The following is a 25,176-nucleotide window of genomic DNA, read 5'->3' on the forward strand; positions in this document are numbered from 1 at the left end:
TGTTAATAGGTTAAATTTTAGAATGAATGTTAGAAATTTTAGAATAATAGTGAAATTTTAATCTGGTTGAAAACTGAGAGCCTGAGTGTCCATCACTAGAGAATAAATACTTAACAGATGGCATGGAAAAGAATGGAATACTCTAAAGCAGTCAAAATAAGTAATGAGATCAATACGGATATGTTTCAAAAACATTACACTGAGTGAAAAAATTTGAAGAAAAGTACATCATATTCACACAAAATATTATGCCTATATTGGCTATTGAAAAATATACATATACTAAAAATACAGACACATGGACTGGAAGGAAAGTCATCAGATTCTGAATAGGGATTACTTCTGGTTACATGTGGGGGCGGGGTAGGATTAAGGAGACATACTAAATCATCTTCAGCTTTGTAACCTTTTCTTTCTTAAAAAATTCTGAAAAAAATGCAACAAAAGTTTATCTCATGGGTTTCTTAAGCCCAGTATGTCCAAAACAAAATCATCATCTTTTTCTGCAAATTTTGCTTCTCCTCCAAAATCTCCTATCTTGGTTAATGATAGCTTTGTCCACCTAGTTACTTAAGCTAGCAACCCAGAGTCATCCCAAACAATTTCTTTCTTTTTTTAAAATTGTACTTTAGATGAAGGTTTACACAGCAAACTAGTTTCTCATTAAACGATTAATACACATACTGTTTTGTGACATTGGTTGCCAATCCCATGACATGTCACCACTCTCCCCTTCTTGACCTTGGGTTTCCCGTTACCAGCTTTTCTGTCCTGTCCTGACTTCTCTTGCTTGCCCCTGAGCTGGAATGCCCATTTAGTCTCATTTTGTTTTATGGGTCTGTCTAGTCTTTGGCTAAAGGGTGAACCTCAGGAGTGACTTCATTACTGAGATATAAGTGTGTCTGGGGCCATGCTCTTGGGGTTTCTCCATTCTGTCACGCCAGTAAATCTGGTCTTTTTTTTTGTGAGTTAGAATTTTTTTCTACATTTTTCTCCAGCTCTGTCTGGGATTCTCTATTGTGATCCCTGTCAGAGTAGTTGATGGTGGTAGCCGGGCACCATCTAGTTGTACTGCTCTCAGTCTGGTGGAGGCTGTGGTAGTTGTGGCCCATTAGTCCTTTGGACTAATCTTTCCCTTGTGTCTTTGGTTTTCTTCATTCTTCTTCCCTGCAGGTGGGGTGAGACCAGTGGAATATCTTAGATGGCCATTCACAAAGTTTTAAGACCCCAGATGCTGCTCACCAAAGTAGAATGTAGAACATTTTCTTTGTAAATTAAGTTATGTCAGTTGAGATAGATGTTCCCCAAAACCATGGTCCTTGCAGCCTTCAGCCCAATGATTTGGTTCCTCATGGAGTTTGGATGTGTCTATGGAGCTTCCATGACTTTGCCTTGGACAAGTTGTACTAGCTTCCCCAGTATTGCCAAACACTTAATTTCTTGATCATAAACAGTATTGCAGTAGGGATTACCATAATTTGTCTTATTGCATTGACTAAGACCTCTAGTACAAATTTGAATAATAACAGGTAAACTTGCAGAGCTTCTGTATTTAGTGGGAATGGTTCTGACACTTAACCATGATATGTGATGTTTGCAGTGAGTTTCTGGTAAAGATCTTTTTTTCAGGTTATAGTAATTTCCTTCTATTTTTAGTTTGCCAAGACTTTTATCGTATATGAAATATTTCAAGCATATAGAAAAGCACAGGGAATACTATAAGAAAGTCTTATTTGTCTCAGTACTGATTTAACAAGCGAACAAATGAAAATGACCAAAAGTCATCCATCAATAGAGGAGAGGTTAAATAAATTACACATAACAATATGATGTAGTAAAATGTGGGCATTCAATATATTGAAATAGATGGCAGGGAAAGATCTCCAGGACATATTGTCAGACAAAAACCTGGTTATAAAATAATATGTATAACTAATAATAATGTAAATAATGTGTCTGCATGTGCATGAGCATGTATGTATATAAGTGTTTACAGGGAATATTCATCTGAAACAAAAAATCGAGCTGAAGCATGTCTGTACTCCTTCGTTTATTGGACTGGAGTCCTTCCTCACCACCTTCTCCCTTCTCCAACAGCCAACTACTGTAGGCTTGGAGGTGATTAATTAACAGCATTACCCAACAAACTGGACACCATGCCCAAGTCCACATGATTTAGAACAAGAGAATTTTATGGAGGGAAAAGGAAGAATTCAGGAAGAGAGATCTCTTCCTGTGAAAAGGGGTAAAATATGCTAAACTAAGAGACTTAAAGAAGAGGGGGCCTTGGAGGAATATGCACAAACTAGAGACCCTCTCATGCTGTCTCCACCTTGGGAATTGGAGGACAGAGTGTCAGGGGATCATTTAATCGCATGGAATCCTACCACTGGAACCAGAATCTAAAAGGAAACAATAAAATTCTGAGTTCAGAGCTGATGGTTGGTGGCTGTTTACCCCAGACACAGAGAGAGGCTGGACATGCTGCATCAGTTGCAGTGGCTTCTTCTGTGATGATACTGTTATGGTGTTGGGGGCTGTCCTCAAAGGATGGATTTTCATGCTGCTCCAGCTCTTTCTCTCTCTCGGAACTCTAGATGTGGCTCAAATATTACAATATTTGTCAAGTGAACAGATCTCAAACTGATTGACAAAAGATAGCCCAACGTTGTATACATGCACAAATACTTAATTTTTGGATCCCATTCTCATTAGGCTGTGACAGTCATGATATTGTGCATCTCAGATCTTTGCAGGGAATGTAATTAACTGATGATTCCAGTTGCTGCTCTCTGAAAACCATAACCATGTTTGTATCAAAGTCATGCTTCCAAGCAGCCCGTGGGCTGTTCCCAGCCAATGACCAAGTGTAGCAAGTTCCTGGGAGATGTGGAATTCTTCTGTTGGATAACTTTGCCTCAAGGACTCCCTAATGGCCATGACAAAAACTTTCTTAGAACTGTACTTCAGTCTAAATGCTTCCACATAATCTTTCTTCTTTCTCTTTCTTTCAGTCAGGATGATACATATATCATGGTCTGATGACTCTTCCAGAGTCTTTTGGCTGCCTCTCTCATTTTTTCCACAAGAATTTCCCTGATAAAATTCTCACATATCTAATTTCTTTTTGGTGTCTGCTTCTTGGAAGACCTTGACTAAAACAAGTGGTACCAGGAGTGGTCTGAGAAAATAGATGGTAAGATAGAGATTTGGGACTGACCTACCACCAGGAAGCCCTGGTGGCACAGTGGCTAAGACCTATGGCTGCTTTCCAAAAGGTTGGCAATTCAAATCCGCCAGGCACTCCTTGGAAACTCTATGGGGCAGTTCTACTCTGTCCTATAGGGTCACTATGAGTGGGAATTGACTCGACGGCACTGGGTTTTTTTTTTTTTTTTTTGCTTATGAGTCAGAATCGACTTGATGGTAACAGGTTTGATTTTACAGGTTACCACTAGTGAGTAAAGAGGACACTATTCTGATTGGTAGGTGGGGTATGGACAGTCCCTGGCACAAGGTGGTGACTCATTTGCTAAAGATTTCACTGGTTTTGATGTGAGAAAATGTCCTACTGTGGAGGAGTTGGATCGAATTATTGAATTGTGTCCTCCCCTCCCCTCCCCGAATATGTATTGAAATTCTAATCCCTGTATCTGTAAATATGACCCTGTTTGGAAATAGAGGTTTTCTTTTGTTATGTTAGTAAGCCCATATCAGAGTAGAGTGGGTCCTAAACCTAGTCACTTCCGAGTTCTAAAAAGAGTAGAATAGATAACAGGGACTCACAAGACAGACAGATACCACTAAATACCAAAGAAATGCCCAGGAACATCAAGGAATGTCAAGGAACACCAAGGAACTCCTGGGACTACTGACAAAGAAGGACCCTCCCTTAAAACCAATGCCCTGATCTGGACTTCTAGCCTCCAAAGCTGTGAGAAAATGCATTTCTGTTCTTTAATGACACTCACTTGTGGTATATTTTGTTATGACAGCACTGGGTAACTAAGACAGTGTTGTGATAGATGGGATGATGCAGGCATTTGAAAAATATGGGGGAATCAATGCCCACAAAGACAGTGGGTTGCTTGACAAGTTGTATTGATGCCCTGCAGAAAATAATGAGAGCCTAGGAGCTGTTAACAAGCAGTTAATGGCTAAGTATGACAGTCAGAGGTCCTCTGTGGTAGTTTACAAAGAGGCCATTTCTCCTGTAGTGGAAGGACAGATGGTTGATTGGATTGCTGATCTACTTGCTAGAATTATCATACAGTTCAAGAGACACTTGAATGCTTAGCTAAGGCATGTAGGTTAATGCGAAGCTGAGGGCCCTGATAGAGAAAGCCTGGAACAGGGATACCTGGATGGATACGCCTGAGAATTTTGACTCTGCAACCCTTGTGAATGCTTTGAATTTGCAGAAGTGGCCCACTGTTCCTTCATAAAAGGTAGCTGGAAGATGCAGCAGAAGCTCTCCCACACAAGACCAGATGTCCCCTTCTGGAGCTACCTCCAATTTCTCTCCTCGTTTCCAGGATGATAACCAAGCTGAAACCCAGAATAACCTGCTGGAGACATGCTGGACTTTATAAGGGAGGAAAGAACCTGTACACTCAAGTAGGTTCAGAAAGAATTGGCTAGCTTTTACTAGCAGGAGCCAGGGGAGTACTCCTGGGATTGAACTTTGAGGGAGTTTAATTAAAAGGCCTGAATATAAGACTGATTAAACTAGTATTTTTTGACATGCTGGAGCTTTCTCAGAAAGTGGGATTTAATATCATAATGAGGACCCCACTTCACTGCTGAGGTAGGTAGAACTTGGAAAAAGTACTGCCCAACCAATACTCAGTGATGTAGAAGTGCCTGAGTTGCCCTGGCAGATGACAGGAGAAGGAATAAAGGGGTTGAATGAGGAGGGGATGCTGGAATGGATTTATGATGAAAGAACAGAAGATCCACTATAAGATTACTTTCCATGGGTGGGCCCAGAGCACACATCATTCATCAAGGCTGGTGAGAAATGTGCAGCTGAGAGGGATACCAGTGTTACTAGGATGTTTAGTGGTGTCGCTCCTCTGAAAGCTGGGATGATGGTAGGAGAAGAGTTCATGGAGCTGGGCTTGTTAATATCCATGAGGATTATAGGGCCTGTAGTAGTAGAGTTTTTTTTTTTTAGTAGTAGAGATTATAGCACCACTAAACTACCAGAAACCAAGAGGCTACTGTTCCCACAATGATTGGCAAGGTCAGATGTGCAGACAAGTTATCTTGACCATCATGGAGTTGTGGAGATAGTTAATGTATCATGGCATCCTAAGGCCTCCTTAAACAGCATTCTTAACACTCCCAACCTCCTCAGCTTCATCTATAATAAGAGTACCCCTTAAAGTCAGTCATACCTTGCCACATTCCAATTTTACAGATTTGGTCAATGCCAACTTGGTCTAAGGTTTCTCTTCATCAGAATCTTCTTGTAAATGGAGTGCAGATGATTCTCTGTTAACAACTCCGTTACCAGGTACGTAAGAGCAAGTAAACTGAGGCACTTCACTAAAGTAAAAATGACTGCTTTGGAGCTTGGGGCCCTACTCCATCTTGCCTTTCTTTTTTTATATGCAAACCCCTGACTTTTTCTTTAAGGACTGTGACTAATGTAAACTGAAGAAATTTTTCTCCTTTTCTCTGTGGTTAAGCTGAGAGAATAACAATAAACCGTATCCCGGGAGCTATCAAGACCCTTCCTGAAACAGTGTCTCAGGAAGAAGGCCTTGATGCTGATTCTTATCTAGGTCTCCTAGGCAATGCTGACAACAAAAATTTCACCTGTGCAAGGTGTTTCTAAGAGAGAAATATCCTGTAACCTTCCCCCTTGTAGCCCGTGCTTTCAGTGAACCCACCTTGTATTAATCTAAGTTTGTAATGTCCAATCAAAATAGTGTACCTCAAGTTCTTTGTTCTCACTCTTTAAAAAGTCTCCATAACTTCACCATTTTGGAGGCATTTGTTCACTTGGCAAAATTAGATGTTTTCCCCAGACTGGACTGTTACCGAGCCTTCAATAAATCTCCTTGCTTTATTTTAAGAGAGTAAGCATTTATTACTCTTAGACACAGGAATTCCCCAGTAACAGTTTTAATCTGGTTTCAGCATGGAAATGACAGAGCCAGAAATGTTCTCATGAGTACTCATGAGACCTCATACTGTACAACGGGAAATACTTTCTGTAGGAGATACCAGAAAGAAGCAGTTTTAAGAGTTGTCAGAGGAAGAAGCTTAAGAAAGGAAATTGTTTCAAATCTGACAAAATGTAATTTGATGTAGAAATTTTTTACATAATATCATCAATAGCCTCTTCTGGCAAGTATCCAGCGTTTCTACTATAACGTGTTTTCAACTTTTTGATAGTGATTGATGAGACTAAGAGCTCCTTAGAGGAAGATAGGTTTAATCGTTTAGTTGATCGCCAGATTTATGATAAGCAAAATAATTTTTTAAGCAGAAAGTTCTTTTTTTGTGTCCAGTCTAGTAATATTATTTTTCCAGCCTTTCCCCCTTAATTAAAAGACATCTACCAGAAGAAAAATATCTCTGAACTGGCCTTCTTGGAATTCCTTTCTCTTTCCAATAAATTTGAAACAAAATATTGACACGTAACGTGCTCACAGTCAATTCATCTGAGAAATCACTTTAACAAAAGGAGGGATCAGGAGCTAAAATGATCACTTGGAGGAGCTTCATGAACATCACTCAAAATTTCCATCGACTTTGAGGCCATTAAAGTAAATAAAGTTGCATAATCTTTCTGGCCACATCCTTGAGGGCTTGTTTTACTTGTTTATTCCTTAAGGTATAAATGAAGGGATTCAGTAAAGGGGCCACTGATGTGTTGAGCACAGCTACTCCCTTATTGACAGCAACGCCTTCTTTTGCTGAAGGTTTTATGTACATGAAGATGCAGCTGCCATAAGACAGAGAGATGACAATCATGTGGGAAGAACATGTGGAAAAAGCCTTTTTCCTTTGCTGGGCAGAGGGGATCTTCAGAATGGTCTTGATGATATTTGTGTAGGAAAGAAGCACCAGCACCAGGGTCACTGCCAAAGTCACAACTGCTAAGATAAAGTCGACCAGCTCCAGAAGTCTTGTGTCTGAGCAAGATATTTCTATGAGAGGTCCATAGTCACAACAATAATGATTCAGCACATTGGAGGCACAGAAATCCAGCTGACTGGTCTGGATGATGGGGTATAAAATGATTAGGAACCCACCCAGCCAAGAGCAGAGAACCAGCTGGATACAGGCTCTGTTGTTCATGATGGTTGTGTAATGTAGTGGTTTGCAGATGGCTACGTAGCGATCATAAGACATGGCAGCCAGAAGAAAAAATTCTGTTGCCCCGAGGAATATGGCAAAGAAATACTGAGTGAAGCAGCCAGCAAAACTGATGGCCTTATTCCCAGTAGAGATGCTGATCAGCAGCCTAGGAGTGAAAATGGTTGTAAAGGAAATTTCCAAGAAGGAGAAATTTTGGAGGAAAAAATACATGGGAGTTTGGAGGTGGGAGTCCAGTAGTGTGAGGGTGATGATTGTCAGATTACCTAAGATGCTAAATATGTAGGTGAGGAAGAGAAGTATGAAGATTACAGTCTGAAGCTCTGGGATGTCTGTTAGTCCCAGCAGGATGAATTCAGTCATGGTCTGATTTTTCATTGTTAATCTTTGCTGCCTGTGAAACCAAGATGGAGAGAAATGAGTGATGAGAGGGAGAGCAGAGCTCAGGAATACGTTGAAGGGAGGCTGTAGATTTCTCTTGAAATTTGTTCATGGGCAATTTCTCCGTCCATATGACCTAAACATAATGCCTGGTGAGCGCAATCTGGCCTTTCACAGAGCCACATGCGGGAGACTATTTCTGAGGCTCTATTTCCAGAATGACACAATGGCAACCTGGCTCTTTTTAATGTATCCTCTCCGCATTTTTATTTTACCCCTGTAGTCTCACTTTGTTTTGATTTCCTCTATCTATGAAGTCACTGTCCTATGTTCCTGGTAGGAATGTCTCATCTTTCCCCAGCCTTGATGCCTGGGCAATTTGCTTCATTGCTACCTTCTCCAACATACTGGACATCTGCCCCACATTTTGCTACTCCTGTTAACAATCCTCGGTCCTCCAAGGTAGGAGTAAGCTGCTCTCTTTTCATGTTTTGGCTATTGTGGCTTGAGAAGACTTTGAGAAACCTCATTCTTTTCTGTATCAATCCTTGTTTTCTAATTTTAGCTGATGGGAGAGAGGGAACAGATAGCCAATAATCCCAGGAAGGCTTTCTTTAACTGCTTTAAACATTTAGGGATCCTGAGCCTGGAACACTTCCTGTCTTCTTTCAACCGTGTCTTAGTTTCCTAGTGCTGCTGTAACAGATATCTCAAAAGTAGGTGGCTTTGAAGAACACATCTTTATTTTCTCACAGTTCAGGGAGCTAGAATTCAGGGCACCAGCTCTAGGGGAAGGCTTTCTGTATCACCTCTAGGCGAAGACCTTTGTCTCTTTCATCTTCTGTAGCCTCGGTGTCCTTGGTTCCTTGGCAATCTTTATGTGGCATTTACCCACCTCACTCCAACCTTGATACTTGTTTTTATGTCTAATCTGCTCTTTTTATAACTTGGACCTGATTAGGTTTAGGACACACCCTACATTGATATGGCCTCATTAGCATTACAAAGAAAGCCCTACTCTTAAATGAGATTACATACACAGGTATAGGGGTTAGGATTCCAAGTCATATTTTGGGGGGGACACAATTCAGTCCATAACAAGCAAATATAGATAAGACTTTGGTATAGAAAACTAAGGAAGGGTCTGGTCCCTTACAGACAATAAGTGTCCCTTGCAGAAAACAAGCTAGTAGGGTCAAAGATCTTTTTGGGCATCCATATTCCCTTCTGATTTTGCAGAATCCCTGAAACAAAGAAACCTCAAGGCACCCTCTGAGCTGGGTGCTTATCTGGAACAAGTTCACAGTGGAGATCCATCCATGCTCTTGGGCCATTTTAATGGATGGGTAGTAAGGCCCAGGACAATGTCATCCAGTGACTGGGTGGCTCAGGATTCTGAAGCACTTTCTGTTCACTAGCCATTTGGTTTTGGAGAATGCCTTTATATTATCGTTCAAAAATTCACATTTATGTTTCACAGAAATACCAGCATCAGTGTGCATAATTTTCCAAAATGTTCATTTCAGCATTGTTTATAATAATGAAAATCTGTAAACAATACAAATCCCACCAATAGGTGAATGGCTAAATAATGACCCTTCCTGTTGTGGAATAAAATGGGAAATTTATACGTACTGACTTGGAAATGACTATATAATATTGCTAATGAAATAGGCAGGTTGTTGCCTGTTCCATACAGTGATTTTTATCTATGTAAGAAACTGAAAATTTATATGTATGTTTCTAAGTGCATAGAAAAATGCCCAGAAGAGTACCAAATTGTCAGTGAGAGTTGTTTCTGGGATGGCATTGAGGAAAGGATGGAAAACCTTCTCTTTTACTTTATATATATCTTGAATGCTTTAAATTTTTAAAAACAAGCCCAAGTGAGCTTTTTCATTAAAAAAAATGAAACAAAACAAAGAATAATAGAAATTTACATTCAGATGGATCTCATGACCATCATCATAGGAAGGTAACTTTGATGAATGGTGGACATACTCACTTTCTTGACACTCAGGAAAGATGCTGAGGGATTTTACTTCTGGATGCCATATGGAGTAAACCAAAACTGAGAAGTCAGATGTAGATGAAAAGGTAGAATAAAATTTAATCTGTTTTCTTTCCTAACACTAACTCATGCCCTGATTGCTCACAAGCATACAGGCTCCCTGGGAACAAATTTGGAAAGAAATAGTCTCTAGTTCCTCTTGCCTTTTACCAATTGTTTGTTATTGCCCTTTCTCCAATTGATCCAAATTGGAACTGGGCCCATAATATTTGAAGATGCGGCCTTATTTAAACTAATTGAAGCACAGAGGAACTGTCTACTCTTACAGGTATCATTTTCTCCATTTTATCTGAAGGTTGGGCGTGGACTTGTTTGTACCTGTTTGAGCGATACACATTTTAGCTAGTTTACTCAACAGAGACATTGTGGGGATAAATTATTACCCAGGGGGACCCAGGTACTGGAAACGTTAATTAGCCTCTTTTTTTTTTTTTTAAATAATGTTGAGAATGAACATTTAACAGGTAACTGGGGAAGATGTTTGGAAGAAACCCATGAGGAAGCTGCCATGAATGCATCAATAACAGGATAAAAGCTTTGTGGGAAATGCAGTAATAATGATGATAACAATAGTAAAAAAATGTAACAACATCAGTTTATTGAGCAGTTTACCTGAACTAGGAAGAGGTTTATCAATTTCCATACTTTTCATCATTTTTTGCTTATAAAATTTGAGGTAATTGTTATTTTTAGGCTCTCAATTCACCTCACCTACTTATTAAGTGTGTGACCTTGAGCAAGTTACCTGGCCTCTCTGTGCCTCATTTGTCATATATGTAAATTGGGGGTAAGAATAATACCTGTCCTGTAAGTTTGTTATGTGAATTAAAGGTGTTAATATAAGTGAATGCTTAGAAAAGGACTAAGGTGCACCTGACCCAAGCTGTGGTGTTTTCGATTGTTTCATATGCATGCAGAACTGGACAATGAATAAGGAAGACTGAAGGACAGATGCCTTTGAATTATGGTGTTGGCGGAGAATATTGAATACACCATGAACTGCCGGAAGAACAAATAAATCTGTCTTGGAAGAATTACAGCCAGAATGCTCCTCAGAAACAAGGATGACGAGACTTTGTCTCAACATACTTTAGGCATGTTATCAGGAGGAACCAGTCCCTGGAGAAGGACGTCATGCTTGGTAGAGTAGAGGGTCAGAGAAAAAGAGGAAGACTTTCAATGAGATGGATCGACACAGTGGCTGCAACAATGGTCTAAAGCGTAACAACGGTTGTGAGAATCGCCTAGGACCATGCAGTGTTTCATTCTGTTGTATGTATGATCGCTGTGAGTCAAAACCGACTCAACGGCACCTAACAACAACAAAAGCAGAAATGTGTTGGCATATAGTAAATGCTAGGTAAGTGTTTATTATTATTATTTATTTTATCCATTTTGCAGATGAGGGAATGAAGCATGGAACAGTTGTGGAATTTGCCCAAAAAAAAAAAAAAATTTTTTTTTTTTTTTTTTTTTTTTAACATGGCAGGCGACCTGAGTTGTTGGCATTTGAGGGCAGGCTTGTCTGATTCTACATCATGCTTTAGAATGCCTCCTCAGGAGGGTGAGTGACAAAGAGGCGCTCGCTTCCTATTGTCAGCGGCATTACTCTATTACCACTGGGGAGGCTCAGGATTTACTTCAGAGCAGCTCCTTTCCTCTCTATACTAGCCCATTGTTCTTTGATTCCTATTTTCTGATGGAAGGCAGGATGCTCTGTATCCCTCCACCTTTTCCTCTATAGGCCTGAACACCCTCCTTCTAAGCCCCTTTCCACTTCCTTTCTGATTTTTTATCCCTAGGCTTGCAGAGATACTTGCAGTCTTTGAATTATTTACATTAAAATGTCAACTATGGACTGGTATCCAAGGACCACAGGGCCTTTGAAAGAGAGGCCATGGTTGGCATGTTAAGTAGGGCTTTGGGGGAGTGGTTAATGATTGATTGTAGACTGGATCAGTTTCAGCTTGGAGTTCTTTGAAATGTAAGGTTGGCTATTTGGTTAGAGAGAAATGAGTTGGAGCCTAGATGATTGCAGAACAGATTTTCTGAAAGCAGGTTATTAAGATAACTGAATTAAAGCAAAATTATTTCTGAGAATAATTTACACACAGGAGTTTGACAACCTTTTGAGCAATGATCCCCTAGGGAACATTCTGTTGACATTCCTTTAGGCTTAGTCACAGAAAAAAATATTTTCTTAGTGATTGGGTTAGATCTGTGTAAAAGATTAACAGCCTGTTAGACATAAGCAGAAGTTGGGATGGGGTAATAAAATGGATCAGCCATTTTATTTTGGTCAAGCTTCATACAATTTTTAGATCTTCATGATTCCCTCCTTTAGATCAAGGATTTTAGAGACCATTCTCTCATCACATTTAAAGGCATGAGTTCTTCTGCATGGACTTTCTTAAGGACTTTTACTCATAAAACCAAACCCATTGCTGTCTATTTGATTCTGACTCATTTGAACCCTGTTGAAAGAATTGAACTGCCCCATAGTGTTTCCAAGGAGCAGCTGGTGGATTGAAACTGCTGACCTTTTGTTTCTTAACCACTATGCCACCAGGGCTTTAGTGGCATGCTTGTTAGCATTTTAAGGCTTGCAGCATTGCAGTTGGCCATCACCTGTCTTCTTCACCATGCCATGGGTCTAACATTCTGCTTCAGTGATCTTGGGGAAACTAGTGGAGCAGGGCCACATTGAGGAAAAAACTTGTCCTTTTCAAAAACCTAATCCAGTGTGAGAGGCCTCTCTATCTTGTTATGTAAATAAGCAGAATCTATGTGCATTATTTTTTTCATGGCTATCATTTTGGGTAGTTTGGTTTGGTTATTTCAATGATAACTACAGCTGACGTGAGGATAATCATTTCAGGAAAGAAGATAGATCTAACCCAAGGTCCTACTCCTTTAGGTAATCAGCTAAAGACATCAAAAAGGGAAAGTCAAGCTTTGCTTGTTCAGGTATGTGTAGCCAGGTGGCCTTTTGGTGTATTTGAGCAATGTTTTGCTCCATTTCTCCTGAGATATTTATCTAGGTAAAACTTTAACTAAGACTTAAGGACTTCTGTTGATCTACCTTATTAGCAAGCTTATCAGCTATTTGGAGCACAAAACCAAACCAAATCTCTTGCCATAGAGTCGATCCTGACTCATTCTGATCCTATAGGATGGAGTAGAACTGCCCAATAGGATTTCCAAGAAGTGGCTGGTAGATTTGAACTGCTGACTTTTTTGTTAGCATCTGAGCTCTTAACCACTGTGCCACCAAGATATAGTAGCAGATAAACTGTGAATATATATATGTATGTGTATATATACATATATCTCACACTCTTTTTTAATTGGGAGAGGTGCATTTAAGTCTTCCCTCCCTATAATTTACCCTTGTGGCAGTGTTTTAGAGTTACGGCCAGCAGTATGAATCCACCAGGCACTCCTTGGAAACTCTACGGGCCAGTTCTGCTCTGTCCTATAGGGTTGCTATGAGTTGGAATTGAGTCGACAGCAACTTTTTTTTTTTTTTTTTTTTTAAATTAAGGATTAATAGGGAGAACTACATACAGTCTTTTGCAGTGAGATTCCAGGGAATCTTTTAGCTGATGTCTTTTTTTAATATACATGGTCCCCTCAAACAATATCAGGCAGAATTTAGGATTTTCGTTTTTGGTTGTCAAAAGCTCCTTTAACCCGTGAAAAAACTTGTTAGAGTATTTGAATACAGATTGACAATATTTAACAATATTAGAGTCAGTATGAGCAACATAAACGAGGGCCTCTTCATTTTGAAAAACTACTTTTATTTATCATAGTCATTTCAGCATTCATTCCTTGGAGTCCACAGGTGGAATCATTTGAAACATTCCGAATATATTTAATCATAACTTTAATATAACATCTTTTAATCTATAGGATATTCTGTAACCAACACAATGTTATTAATGACTGAAATAACTGATTCTTATATTAAAAGAGGGAAAGGAAAATAAAAATAATTTCTTATATCTAAAAATTAGAACATTGAACATCAACACTATTCTCATAAAAACCTTATGGTAATTCATTTAGTTTACCCAGTCCCATGTAGTTAATCTTGGTTCCATGTTATTCTGGATTGACAGAAACTTGAAAAATCTTGTGAGTTTCTACACTAGCATTCTAAAAATCTTGATTTAGTCCAATACTGTCTTGTCTGAAATATATAGACTTTTCAAAATAGGTTTGATACAGTTCAATTTTTGTTGAAATACTGTGTTTAAGTGTTTTCAGTACATCAGCAATGTAAAACCTGTCTGTGAATGACAAAACTTAATATGGCCATGATTAACTTATAATAATAATACTTCTTAAAAGTGAAAGACTTGTTGGGAAATACAAAAGGAATGCAACACCAAATGAAGTCATTTCAGACAGAAATATCTTGAAAACTTTATTTTCAAAGAGCTTCAGCTATAACAGATAATAATCTTGAGATAGAATACCATATAGTCAGGAGACATCAAGAATATACCAAGGTTATTAAGTCTGAAATATCTGAAATGATGTGAATTTCCCATTAAACCTTAGCTTGATGAGGCTGGATTAAAAAGAAATTAAGTTGCAACCAAGCTAGTGATTGAAATAATAATATTATGAAATAATATCATATGCTTGTTTGTTTGTAGTTGTTTCTGTTAGGTGCCCTTGAGTCAATTCCAACTCATAGTGACGCTATGTACAACAGAATGAAAGACTTCCCGGTCCTGCACCATCCTCACAATCATTATGCTTGAGTACGTTGTTGCAGCCACTAGGTCAATCCATCTCATTGAGGGTATTCCTCTTTTTTGCTGACCCTCTACCTTATCAAACATGATGCATTTCTCCAGAGAATAGTCCCTCCTGATAACATATCCAAAGTGCATGAGAAGTCTCACCATCCTCGCTTTGAAAGAGCACTCTGGCTACACTTTTTAAAAGACAGACTTGTTTGTTCATCTGGCAGTCCGTGGTATATTCAATATTCTTCGCCAACACCATAATTCAAAGGAATCAATTTTTCTTCAGTCTTCCTTATTTATTGTCCAGCTTTCCCATGCATATGAGGTGGTTGAAAATTTAAGTCCTTGGGTCAGGCACATCTTAGTCCTCAAAGTAACATCCTTGCTTTTCAACACTTTAAAAAGTCTTCTGCAGCAGATTTTCTGAGTACAATACGCCATTTGATTTCTTGACTGTTGCTTCCATGGGTGTTGATTGAGGGTCCAAGAAAAATGAAATCCTTGACAACTTCAATCTTTTCTCCGGTTATCATGATGTTGCTTATTGGTCCAGTTGTGAGGATTTTTGTTTTCTTTATGTTGAGGTGTAATCCATATTGAAGGCTCTGGTCTTTGATCTTCGTCAGTAAGTGCTTCAAGTCCTCTTGGCTTTCAGCAAGTAAGGTTATGTCATCTGCATATTGCAGGCTGTTGATGACTCTTCCACCAATCCCGATGCTGTGTTCTTCATATAGCCAAGCTTCTCAGATTATTTGCTCAGGATACAGATTGAATAAGTATGGTGAAATGATACAACCCTGATGCATTCCTTTCCTAACTTTAAACCACGCAGTATCCCCTTGTTCTGTTCGAACAACTGCTTCTTGATCTATGTACAGGTTCCTCATGAGCAGAATAAAGTGTTCTGGAATTCCCATTCTTTGCCAATGTTATCCAGGTTATCCATGCTTTTGCATAGTCAGTAAAATACAGGTAAACATCTTTCTGGTATTCTCTGCTTTCAGCCAAAATCCACCTGACACCAGCAATGATAGTCCTCATTCCACATCCTCTTCTGAATCTGGCTTGAATTTCTTGCTGTTCCCTCTCAATGTACTGCTGCAACCATTTTTGAATTATGTTCAGCAAAATTTTACTTCAGTGTGATACTAATGATACTGTTTAATAATTTCTGCATTCTGTTGGATTACATTTCTTTGGAATGGGTACAAATATGGATCTCTTCCAGTTGGTTGGCCAGGTAGATGTCTTCCAAATTTCTTGGCGTAGATAAGTGAGCACCTCCAGTGCTGCATCCATTTGCTGAAACATCTCAATTGGTATTCCATTTAGACCGGGAGAATTGTTGGTTGCAAATATTTTCAGTACAGCTTGGACTTTTTTCTTAAATTCCATTGGTTCTTGATCATATACTACCTCCTGAAATGGTTGAACACTGACCATTTGTTTTTAGTACAGTGACTCTTTGTATTCCTTTCATCTTCTTTTGATACTTCCTGCGCTGTTCAATATTTTGCCTTCAAAATTGCAGCTTGAGGCTCAAATTTTTTCTTCAGTTCTTTTGGTTCGAGAAATGGCTAGTGTTTCTTCCCTTTTGTTTTTCTAACTCTAGGTCTTTGCACATTTCATTATAATACTTTACTTTGTCTTTTAGAGCTTCCCTTTGAAATCTTCTGTTCAGCTGTTTTACTTCATAAGTTCTTCCGTGTGCTTTAGCTATTCTACGTTCCAGAGCAAGTTTCAAAGTCTCTTCTCACATCCATTTTGGTCTCTTTCTTTCCTGTTTTTTAATGGCCTCTTTCTGTCTTCATGTATGATGTCCTTGATGTCATCCCACTAGTTGTCTGGTCTTTGGTCATTAATGTTTAATGGGTGAAATCTATCCTTGAGATGGTCTCCAAATACAGATGGGTTATACTCAAGGTCATATTTTGGTTATCGTAGACTTGCTCTAATTTTTTTCACCTTCAACTTAAACTTGCATATGAGCAATTGATGGTCTGTTCTGCAGTTGTTCCTTGGCCTTGTTCTGACTAATGATATTGAGATTTTACATCGTCTCTTTCTACAGATGTAGTCAATTTGATTTCTGCATTTTCCATCTGTTTAGGTCCGGATGTATAGTCGCTGTTTATGCTATTGAAAAAAGGTGTTTGCAATGAATAAGTCATTGGTCTTGCCAGATTCTGTCATGAGATCTTTAGCTTCATTTCTGTCACCAAGGCCATATTTTCCAACTGCCGATCCTTCTTCTGTTTTCAACTTTCACATTCCAATCCCCAATAATTATCAATGCATCTTGATTGCATGTTTGATCAATTTCAGACTGCAGAAGTTCATAAAAATTTGTAATTCCTTCATCTTTGGCGTCAGTGATTGGTGCATAAATTGAGTAATAATCATATTAACCCTTTTTCCTTGTAGGCATATGGATATTATCTTATCATTAACAGTGTTATACTTCACGATAGATCTTGAAATATTCTTTTTAGTAATGTATGCTACATTATTCCTCTTCAATTTGTTATTCCTGGCATAGTAAACCATATGGTTGATTCAAAATGGCTCTTACCAGTCCATTTCAGCTCACTCATATGTAGGATACCAAACTTTAGGCATTTCATTTCATTTCTGATCACTTCTGATTTTCCTAGATTCGTGTTTTGTACAGTCCATGTTTCTATTATTAATGGTTGTTTACAGCTGCTTTTTCTCATTTTGAGTCATGCCACATCAGCAAATGAAGATCCCAAGACTTGACTCCATTCATGTCATTAAGTTCAACTCTACTTTGAGAAGGCAGCTCTTTTCCAATTGTATTTTGATTGCCTTCCAACCTGGTGGGCTCACCTTCTGGCACTATATCAGGCAACGCTCCATTGCTCTTCATAAGATTTTCATTGGCTAATGTTTTTGGAAGTAGATAGCCAGGTCCCTCTGCCTAGTCTGTCTTAGTCTGGAAGCTCTACTGAAACCTGTCCACCATGGATGACACTGCTGGTTTTTGAAATACTGGTGGCATAACTTCTAGCATCATAGCAACACACAAGTCACCACAGTACGATAAACTGACAGATGTGTGGTGGTTGTTTGTTTATTATCATGCAAATATTATTGATGTATAAATTTTAACTGAAAGAAAACTCTGCACTTTTTCTGACTTGACATGTTTTATGTATCTTACAACATGTTAAATAAACCTCTGTAGATATATATGTACATATGCGTGTGTATATATATATGTATATATATATTTTTAAATCAGAAACAAATCCTTTGTGGCTTCCCATGAAGTTTTAAAGTTGTCAGGAGTTAATTGTATATCACTGAGAAACAACACTTAATTTAAACCAGAGATATTAGAATTAAAAACTTTAGCTTTTAAAACCATGTAGGTTTGTTTTAATGTAGGAATTTTATTTTAAAGAGAGATCAAGCCCTTATTTTCAAGGCAGATTATACAAAAAATAAACTATTTAACCTAGTAATTAAATAAAATTTTGCTATTTTTAATAGCGAGAAGCCCAATTATTTGTTTTATATGCTATTTGACATTAAATTTTAAAAATTCTCATGAATTAACCTATTAAATTTTCAGTTACAATAAACAAGAACCTTGATTATACCAGACAAAAAATCTTCAACAAACTTTGCAAAATCCTTGTTTTTGTCATATATCTCTTATTTTTAAGCAACAAACACATTCATTATTAGACCCAAATATATATACACATATCCTTTCTCTGTGGCATAAGTTTAGCCTTCCTTCTTTAGTATCTTTAACTTTGTATTGTACTTTCCTCTGATCTTCTGCTACTTTCTATACATCCATTTAAATTCTGCTTTTCTCTTTCTCATCTTGGAACAACTAGTCTCTTTCATTTTAGGACAATATTATTATCTTTTCTTTTAACAAAACATATTTCATATATTCAATTCAGCTTAAGTTACCTGAAAAGATGTTGGAAACTTTTAAGTTGACATATTACACAACACAAAACTTTAATGAATTTACTTTTATCAATTCTTGGCAATACTAATTTATATAAGTGCTTATTTATTAGTAAACAAATCAGAATAAGTTCTTTAAGAAATATTGTAATCTAATTTTTTTTCTAATTTAATAATACCATATGGAGGTAAGAAATTATCACATGTTCATAGCCTTATTTTCTGCATATTTTATAGGAGCCCTTAAAGAAGTGATTTATTCTAATTTTAAGGCCTGTTATCAATTAAAGCATCATTTTTTTAGTGCACTTTTTAAATTTATTAATTTACATCAAATTTTCTCAGAGTAATTACCAAAAGCCCAAACGCAAAAAGGAAATTTTTTGGGAAAAGAATCAACTGCTTCATGAAAACCAGTAACTGCCAGCCATGGCCTTCAACTTGATGAAGGACAGAAACTCAAACCTAAACTTAAGGCAAGCTCTCCACACAAAATGAAATGTAAAAACTATATGAATTTACTGATCTATGAGGCCAACTCCAGACTCAGGTTCATATAATATTATACAGCATAAGGAGTTTAGTTTCTTAGCATTAAACAAAAGCTCCACAGAGGAAAGAGAAGATACCACAAATGGTAACTCGTTTTCTTAAAGTGATCACTGAGACTCTAAATTACTTCTAATTATATTCAGCTTATAGTTGTTTTTAAACTTCAACTTTAAATCAGTGTCCTGGTAGAGGGGAAATTCAGGCTCATTTGTCAAAGGTGTTTTAAAAGTCTTTTCAAAACTAATTCATAAAAATTAGTCATAAATAAACAAATTTGGGAGAAGCAGCTCGTTCAGCTACCTGGTAATTAATTTTGAGGTCAGAAGCTTTGGGTAAAGCCTGCAGAGTCCTGAGTTATGCCTCTGTTATCTCACATGGGGACAGTAGGATTGACCCTGTTGCTTGGTAACACAGAGGTAGTCCTTTCTTTCTTGCTTTGCACTAGGTGTTTTCAGTGTTGGGGGCTTAGAAAGCTATTGTTTTTCCCAGCCTCATGAATCTTTCATTTCTTGTTCCTTCTTGGCTGGAATCAGATCTTTCATTTTCAAATTAGAGGGACTTCCCTTTGCCTGATTAATACATAGACTAAAAACCAAAAACCAAACCCCGTGCTGTCGAGTTGATTCTGACTCATAGCGACCCTATAGGGTCGCTATGAGTCGGAATATATAAACTAGGTGGTATAAATCAGGGAGTTCAACCTTCAACAAGGATTTAATGAACTTTAAATTGCTGATAAACTAGTAGAAATTGACGTACTTGCAAGAACTATTAACCAGCATATATGAGTAGAATATCAGAGAAAACGAGTAGAAAGTGAAAAGATTTTCCAAACCCATTGCCATCCAGTTGATTCCAACTCATAGTCACCCTATACATCAGAGTAGAACTGCCCCATAGAGTTTCCAAGGAAAGCCTGGTGGATTTGAACTGAGGACCTTTTGGTTAGCAGCTGTAACACTTAACCACTATGCCACCAGGTTTTCCATTTGTTCTATAGGGCTGTCTAATCTATGGCTGAAGGGTGAACTTTAGGACTGACTTCAGTACTGAGTTAAAAGGGTGTCCGGGGGTCATATTCTCAGGGTTTCTCTAGTCTCTGTTAGACCAGGAAGTCTGATCATTTTTTGTGCATTAGAATTTTGTTCAACAATTTTCTCCAGCATTATAAACATTTAATGCTGAAATTTTTCTCTCATTACTGGTATAGCTGCATCACAAATTTTTACATATTTTATTTTCATTAAATTCAATACATTTTCTAATTCCCCTTGAGAATTCCTCTTTCACCCCGGGGGTGTTGTTTAATTTCTAAGTGTTTGGGAGTTATTCTATTTCTGTTACTGTTTTCAAGTTTAATTCCATTATAGTCTGAAAACAAACCTTGTACAGTAAAAGCTGTGAAAGCCAGAACCAATATAAGGCAGAAACCTGTCAGAGAAGAAAAACGAAAATATTTTCCACTAGTGAGCTGTAGAAAAGTGGTAAGACTGCACCCTGTCAAAGGCAGAAGAATTTTGAGACCTGGAAAAACAAGGCAGTCCTGTTGCATTCTGGCTCTCACAGGTTTCACTGTATTACTTTAATTCTTTTAAATTTGATAAGGTTTGTTTCATGACCAAGAATATGATCTATTTCGGTAAATGTTCCACGTGCATATGAAAAGAATGTGAGTTCTCCTGTTTTTAGGTGGAATGTTCTACACATGTCAATTAGATTCACTTGATTAATGGAGTTCTGTTCTTATATATCCTGCTTAATTTCTGCCTACTACTTTTATATATTACAGAGAGAGGATGTTGAAGTCTCCAACTGTAATTGTGGATTTTTCTGTTTCTCCTTTCAGTTATGCCAGTGTCTGGTTCATATAGTTTATAACTTTGCTGTTAGGTGCATATAAATTTGGGATGTCTCTTGTTGAATTTTCATTGTTATGTAACACCCCACTTTAGCTCTTGTAATTTTCTTTGCTCTCAAGTCCGTTTAATATGGCCACTCCAGCTTTTTTTTTAAATTAGAATTTGCATGTTATCTTTATTTCCCTACTCTACTTTTAACCTATTTAAATATGATATTTGAAGAGAGTTTCTTGTAGACAGCATATAGTTAAAAAAAAAATTCTTAAAATGAATTTTAAATAGTATGTTGGGCCCACTTACATTTAAAATAATTATTGGTATGTTTGGATTTATGTCCCCATTTAGTTGTTTGTTTACTGTTTGACCCCTTTGTTTTTAATTTTCCCATTTCTTGCCTACTTTTGAGTTAGTTATTCGAATATTTTCTAGTATTTCACTTTAATCCACTTTCTTATTGTGATTTTGACTGTATCCCTTTGTTTAGTTTTTAAGGTAGGAAATATAATACGCATGCTTAACTTTTCATAGTCTACTTAGAATTAACATTCTACCACTTTAATAGAATGTAGAAAGCTTATGATTATGTATGTTTCCTTATCCTTTTCTCTTTTACTGCCCTTTGAAAAACCACCCCTTAAACATTTTGGATGCTCTTTCCTAAGACCTCCTTAGGCAGCCCCTTTCATTCTCAGGCTCCTCAGGTTCATCTACAAAGTATGTCCCTTAAAGATCAGCATACTCATTGAGCCCTATTGGTTTTGGCCACTGCCAACCTGATCCGTGATTCCTGCACTCTGGGACTTTTCCCTCTGAAAGAGATTGGATGTTCGTTCTGTTAGGCATCCTCTCCTGATAATTTCCATTCCTATTTCATGACTAGAAGGAGAGGCTGAGTCAGAAATGTCAATTCTACAAGAGGAAATCTTTTTTGTACTAAGTGTCTAAAGAAGAGAGAGTTATAGACCTGTTAGAGTAAAAAGGTTGCTCTGAAGAAAGAAAATTGTTTCAAAATCTTCTGTAAGGTGGCCTAGAGCAGAGCTTTATTTTAAGATGCAATTACTAGACACTTCTTTTAAGTGTCTGAGTCCCTGGGTGTTGCAAATAATTAAGTGCTCGAGGTGATCTGCTTCTGAAAGGTCACAGTCTTGAAAACCCTATGGAGCAGTTCTACTTTGCACTTATGATGTTGTCATGAGTCGGAATTGGCTTCAAGACAACTGTTTATATATATATATATATGCATTTTTTGGGGATTTCTTGGAAATGTTTAGTATTTCTGATAAAATGTTTAGACAACTTGCTTTGATAAAAATTAAGAGCCCCACTTGCAAATCTGAACTTTATCAGCAAGCTCAGCTGAACATCAGTCCTGTGACAATCCTAGTGAGTTTTAACACATATTTCTTTCACGTACTCAGACTATCACTATTGTTTAGCTACCATTTGTTTGTTTGCTTTACTATAAAAATCTATTAGAAATAAATGTTTGAATTGTGGTTCTTGTTTTTTTTTTGGAACACTTACTCCTTATTGGCAAGTTTGAAATACAACTTTGACATCTAGGTCATGAAAATTCATCTGAAATGTTGTTTAGCAAGTAGAAGGCTAGAGAATCTCCCCCTGAGTTTTCATGGGGAAGAACTTCATGAATATCATTCAGAATTTTCTCTGAATTCATTTAAGACTCATAATCTTTCTGGTCACATCCCTGAAGGCTTGTTTTACTTGTTTGTTCCTTAGAGTGTAAATGAAGGGGTTCAGTAAAGGGGCCACTGATGTGTTGAGCACAGCTACACCCTTATTGAAGGCAACTCCTTCTTTTGCTGAAGGTTTTATGTACATGAAGATGCAGCTGCCATAAGACAGAGAGATGATAATCATGTGGGAAGAACATGTGGAAAAAGCCTTTTTCCTTTGCTGGGCAGAGGGGATCTTCAGAATGGTCTTGATGATATTCGTGTAGGAGAGAAGCACCAGCACCAGGGTTACTGCCAAAGTCACAACTGCTAAGATAAAGTTGACCAGCTCCAGAAGTCTTGTGTCTGAGCAAGATATTTCTATGAGGGGTCCATAGTCACAGTAATAGTGATTCAGCACATTGGAGGCACAGAAATCCAGCTGACTGGTCTGGATGATGGGGTATAAAATGATTAGGAACCCATCCAGCCAAGAGCAGAGAACCAGCTGGATACAGGCTCTGTTGTTCATGATGGTTGTGTAATGTAGGGGTTTGCAGATGGCTACGTAGCGATCATAAGACATGGCAGCCAGAAGGTAAAACTCTGTAGCCCCGAGGAATATGGCAAAGAAATACTGAGTGAAGCAGCCAGCAAAACTGATGGCCTTATTCCCAGTAGAGATGCTGATCAGCAGCCTAGGAGTGAAAATGGTTGTAAAGGAAATTTCCAAGAAGGAGAAATTCTGGAGGAAGAAATACATGGGAGTCTGGAGGTGGGAGTCCAGTAGTGTGAGGGTGATGATTGTCAGATTACCTGAGATGCTAAATATGTAGGTAAGGAAGAGAAGAATAAAAATTACAGTCTGAAGCTCCGGGATGTCTGTTAGTCCCAGCAGAACAAATTCTTTCAGAAATGTTTGGTTTTTCATTGGCAAACTTTGGTGCCTGTGAAGGTGCAAAGGAAATAAATCAGTGATGAAGAGGGAAGAGAAGCTCAAGAATATAGAAGAAAGGCTAAGATTTTTCCATTGAATTGATTCAAGTGCTTTTCTTCTGTCAGTCTGACTCAAATTGATTTTCTATTGCATAGGGCTGGCTGTCACAAGAACTCTTTTCTTAAGTTCCCAGGTAGGAGGATTTTCTCTATGGCCACTTTTTGGGCTTCTGATGTGCTTTCCTAGCCTGATGCATTTGAATTATAGTGTTAATGAAGAATATTGAATGTGTCATGGACTGCAGAAGAGCAAACAAATCTATCTTGGAGGAAGTGCATCTAGAATGCTCCTTAGAAGTGAGGATGGCAAGACATTCTGTCACTTACTTTGGACATGTTATCGGGAGGGACCAGTCCCTGGAGAAGTACATCATGCTTGCTCAAGTAGAAGGTCAGTGAAAAAGAGGAAGACCCTCAATATGATGGATTGACACAGTGGCTTCAACAATGGGCTGAAGCACACCTACTATTGTGAGGATGGTGCAGCACTGGGCAGTGTTTCATTCTGCTATATGCAGGGTCACTACGAGTTGGAGCCCACTTGATGGCACTTAACAACACAACATCTTTTAAACCAGTGTCTAAGTTATTGTTTTTTCCATTTTCATTTTGTACATTGCCCCTACTTTTTTCCTTTTATTTATTGGGATGAAACATACATACCAAAACATCCGCCAATAGAACTTTACATCTCAATGGCATTATATTTTTCATGTTGTGCAATTATTATCCCTATTCTCATCCAGAAGGGTCCATCACAATTAACATAACCTTCACACCCCCAAAACAAAAACTTTCCCTTTCCCAGTGACTTCCTACGCTGGTAACCACTGATAATCTTTGTTTTCTATATATTTGCTTTTTTCATGTATGTGAGATCATACAGTATTTGTCCTTTTGGAGCTGACTGATTTTGCTCAGCATAAGAACATTGTTCCTACTTTTGATCTTTTTTTTTTTTATATCTGTTAATTTGTCTGTAGTGTCTCATTTCCATCACTCTCTTGGTCTTAGTGGGAGAAGAAAAGAGATGAGCCTGAAGCTGAAGAGATTTTAGGATGAAATCAGCAACACCATGATAACTATGGTAACCAAAGATGTGTCCAACTTCCCTTTGATTTTTTGAATTTATGGACCATCATAACTAATATCCTCAGTCTCTAAATCTTTGCTACCATTGTCTGCCTTCCCTCAGGTCCCAGGTCTTCCATTTTTGATGGTTTCCAAGAGAAACAGATGGCGCGTCTGTTCAATCAGATACCTGCTACCATATTTCTTCTACTTCCATGTTTATTAAAAAAAATTTAATTTTATTGGGCTACAGAAATATAACTGAAATCAAATAATGCAAACTTCACTTAGAAGTGTCTAATGAAAACCTTGAAAAGTTGGAGGACTGTTTACACTATGCTTTGATTATTGGAGTAATTATTTTTTTTTGTTACATAGATAAGGAACTGGCTTGTGAATATTTACATAGCTATTATTACAAAGCTTGAGCTAAATTTACACTTGTTCTGTAACTTGTTATTGTACAGTTGCATTTCTAAATCAGAAAGCTAAGAAGGTCAAAAAGCTTCTTTATATTATTGAAA

General features: G+C 37.8%; 2 protein-coding genes across 2 annotated transcripts; both read right to left on the reverse strand.

Annotated features, from left to right (window-relative positions):
• Nucleotides 1–6,127: 6,127 nt before the first annotated feature.
• LOC100676955 (olfactory receptor 6C4-like) lies at nucleotides 6,128–8,091 on the reverse strand. Its single transcript, XM_003405546.3, has one exon. The coding sequence runs from the start codon at nucleotides 7,708–7,710 to the stop codon at nucleotides 6,775–6,777; it is 936 nt and encodes a 311-aa protein (XP_003405594.2). The 5' UTR covers nucleotides 7,711–8,091; the 3' UTR covers nucleotides 6,128–6,774.
• A 14,492-nt stretch (nucleotides 8,092–22,583) lies between these two features.
• On the reverse strand, nucleotides 22,584–23,747 carry LOC100676674 (olfactory receptor 6C4-like). Its single transcript, XM_010597773.3, has one exon. It carries the CDS (start codon nucleotides 23,514–23,516, stop codon nucleotides 22,584–22,586), a length of 933 nt encoding a protein of 310 aa, XP_010596075.2. The 5' UTR covers nucleotides 23,517–23,747.
• Nucleotides 23,748–25,176: the final 1,429 nt, after the last annotated feature.

The sequence above is a fragment of the Loxodonta africana genome, chromosome 4 (genome assembly GCF_030014295.1).
Source record: "Loxodonta africana isolate mLoxAfr1 chromosome 4, mLoxAfr1.hap2, whole genome shotgun sequence".
In the NCBI taxonomy this organism is placed as follows: Eukaryota; Metazoa; Chordata; class Mammalia; order Proboscidea; family Elephantidae; genus Loxodonta; species Loxodonta africana.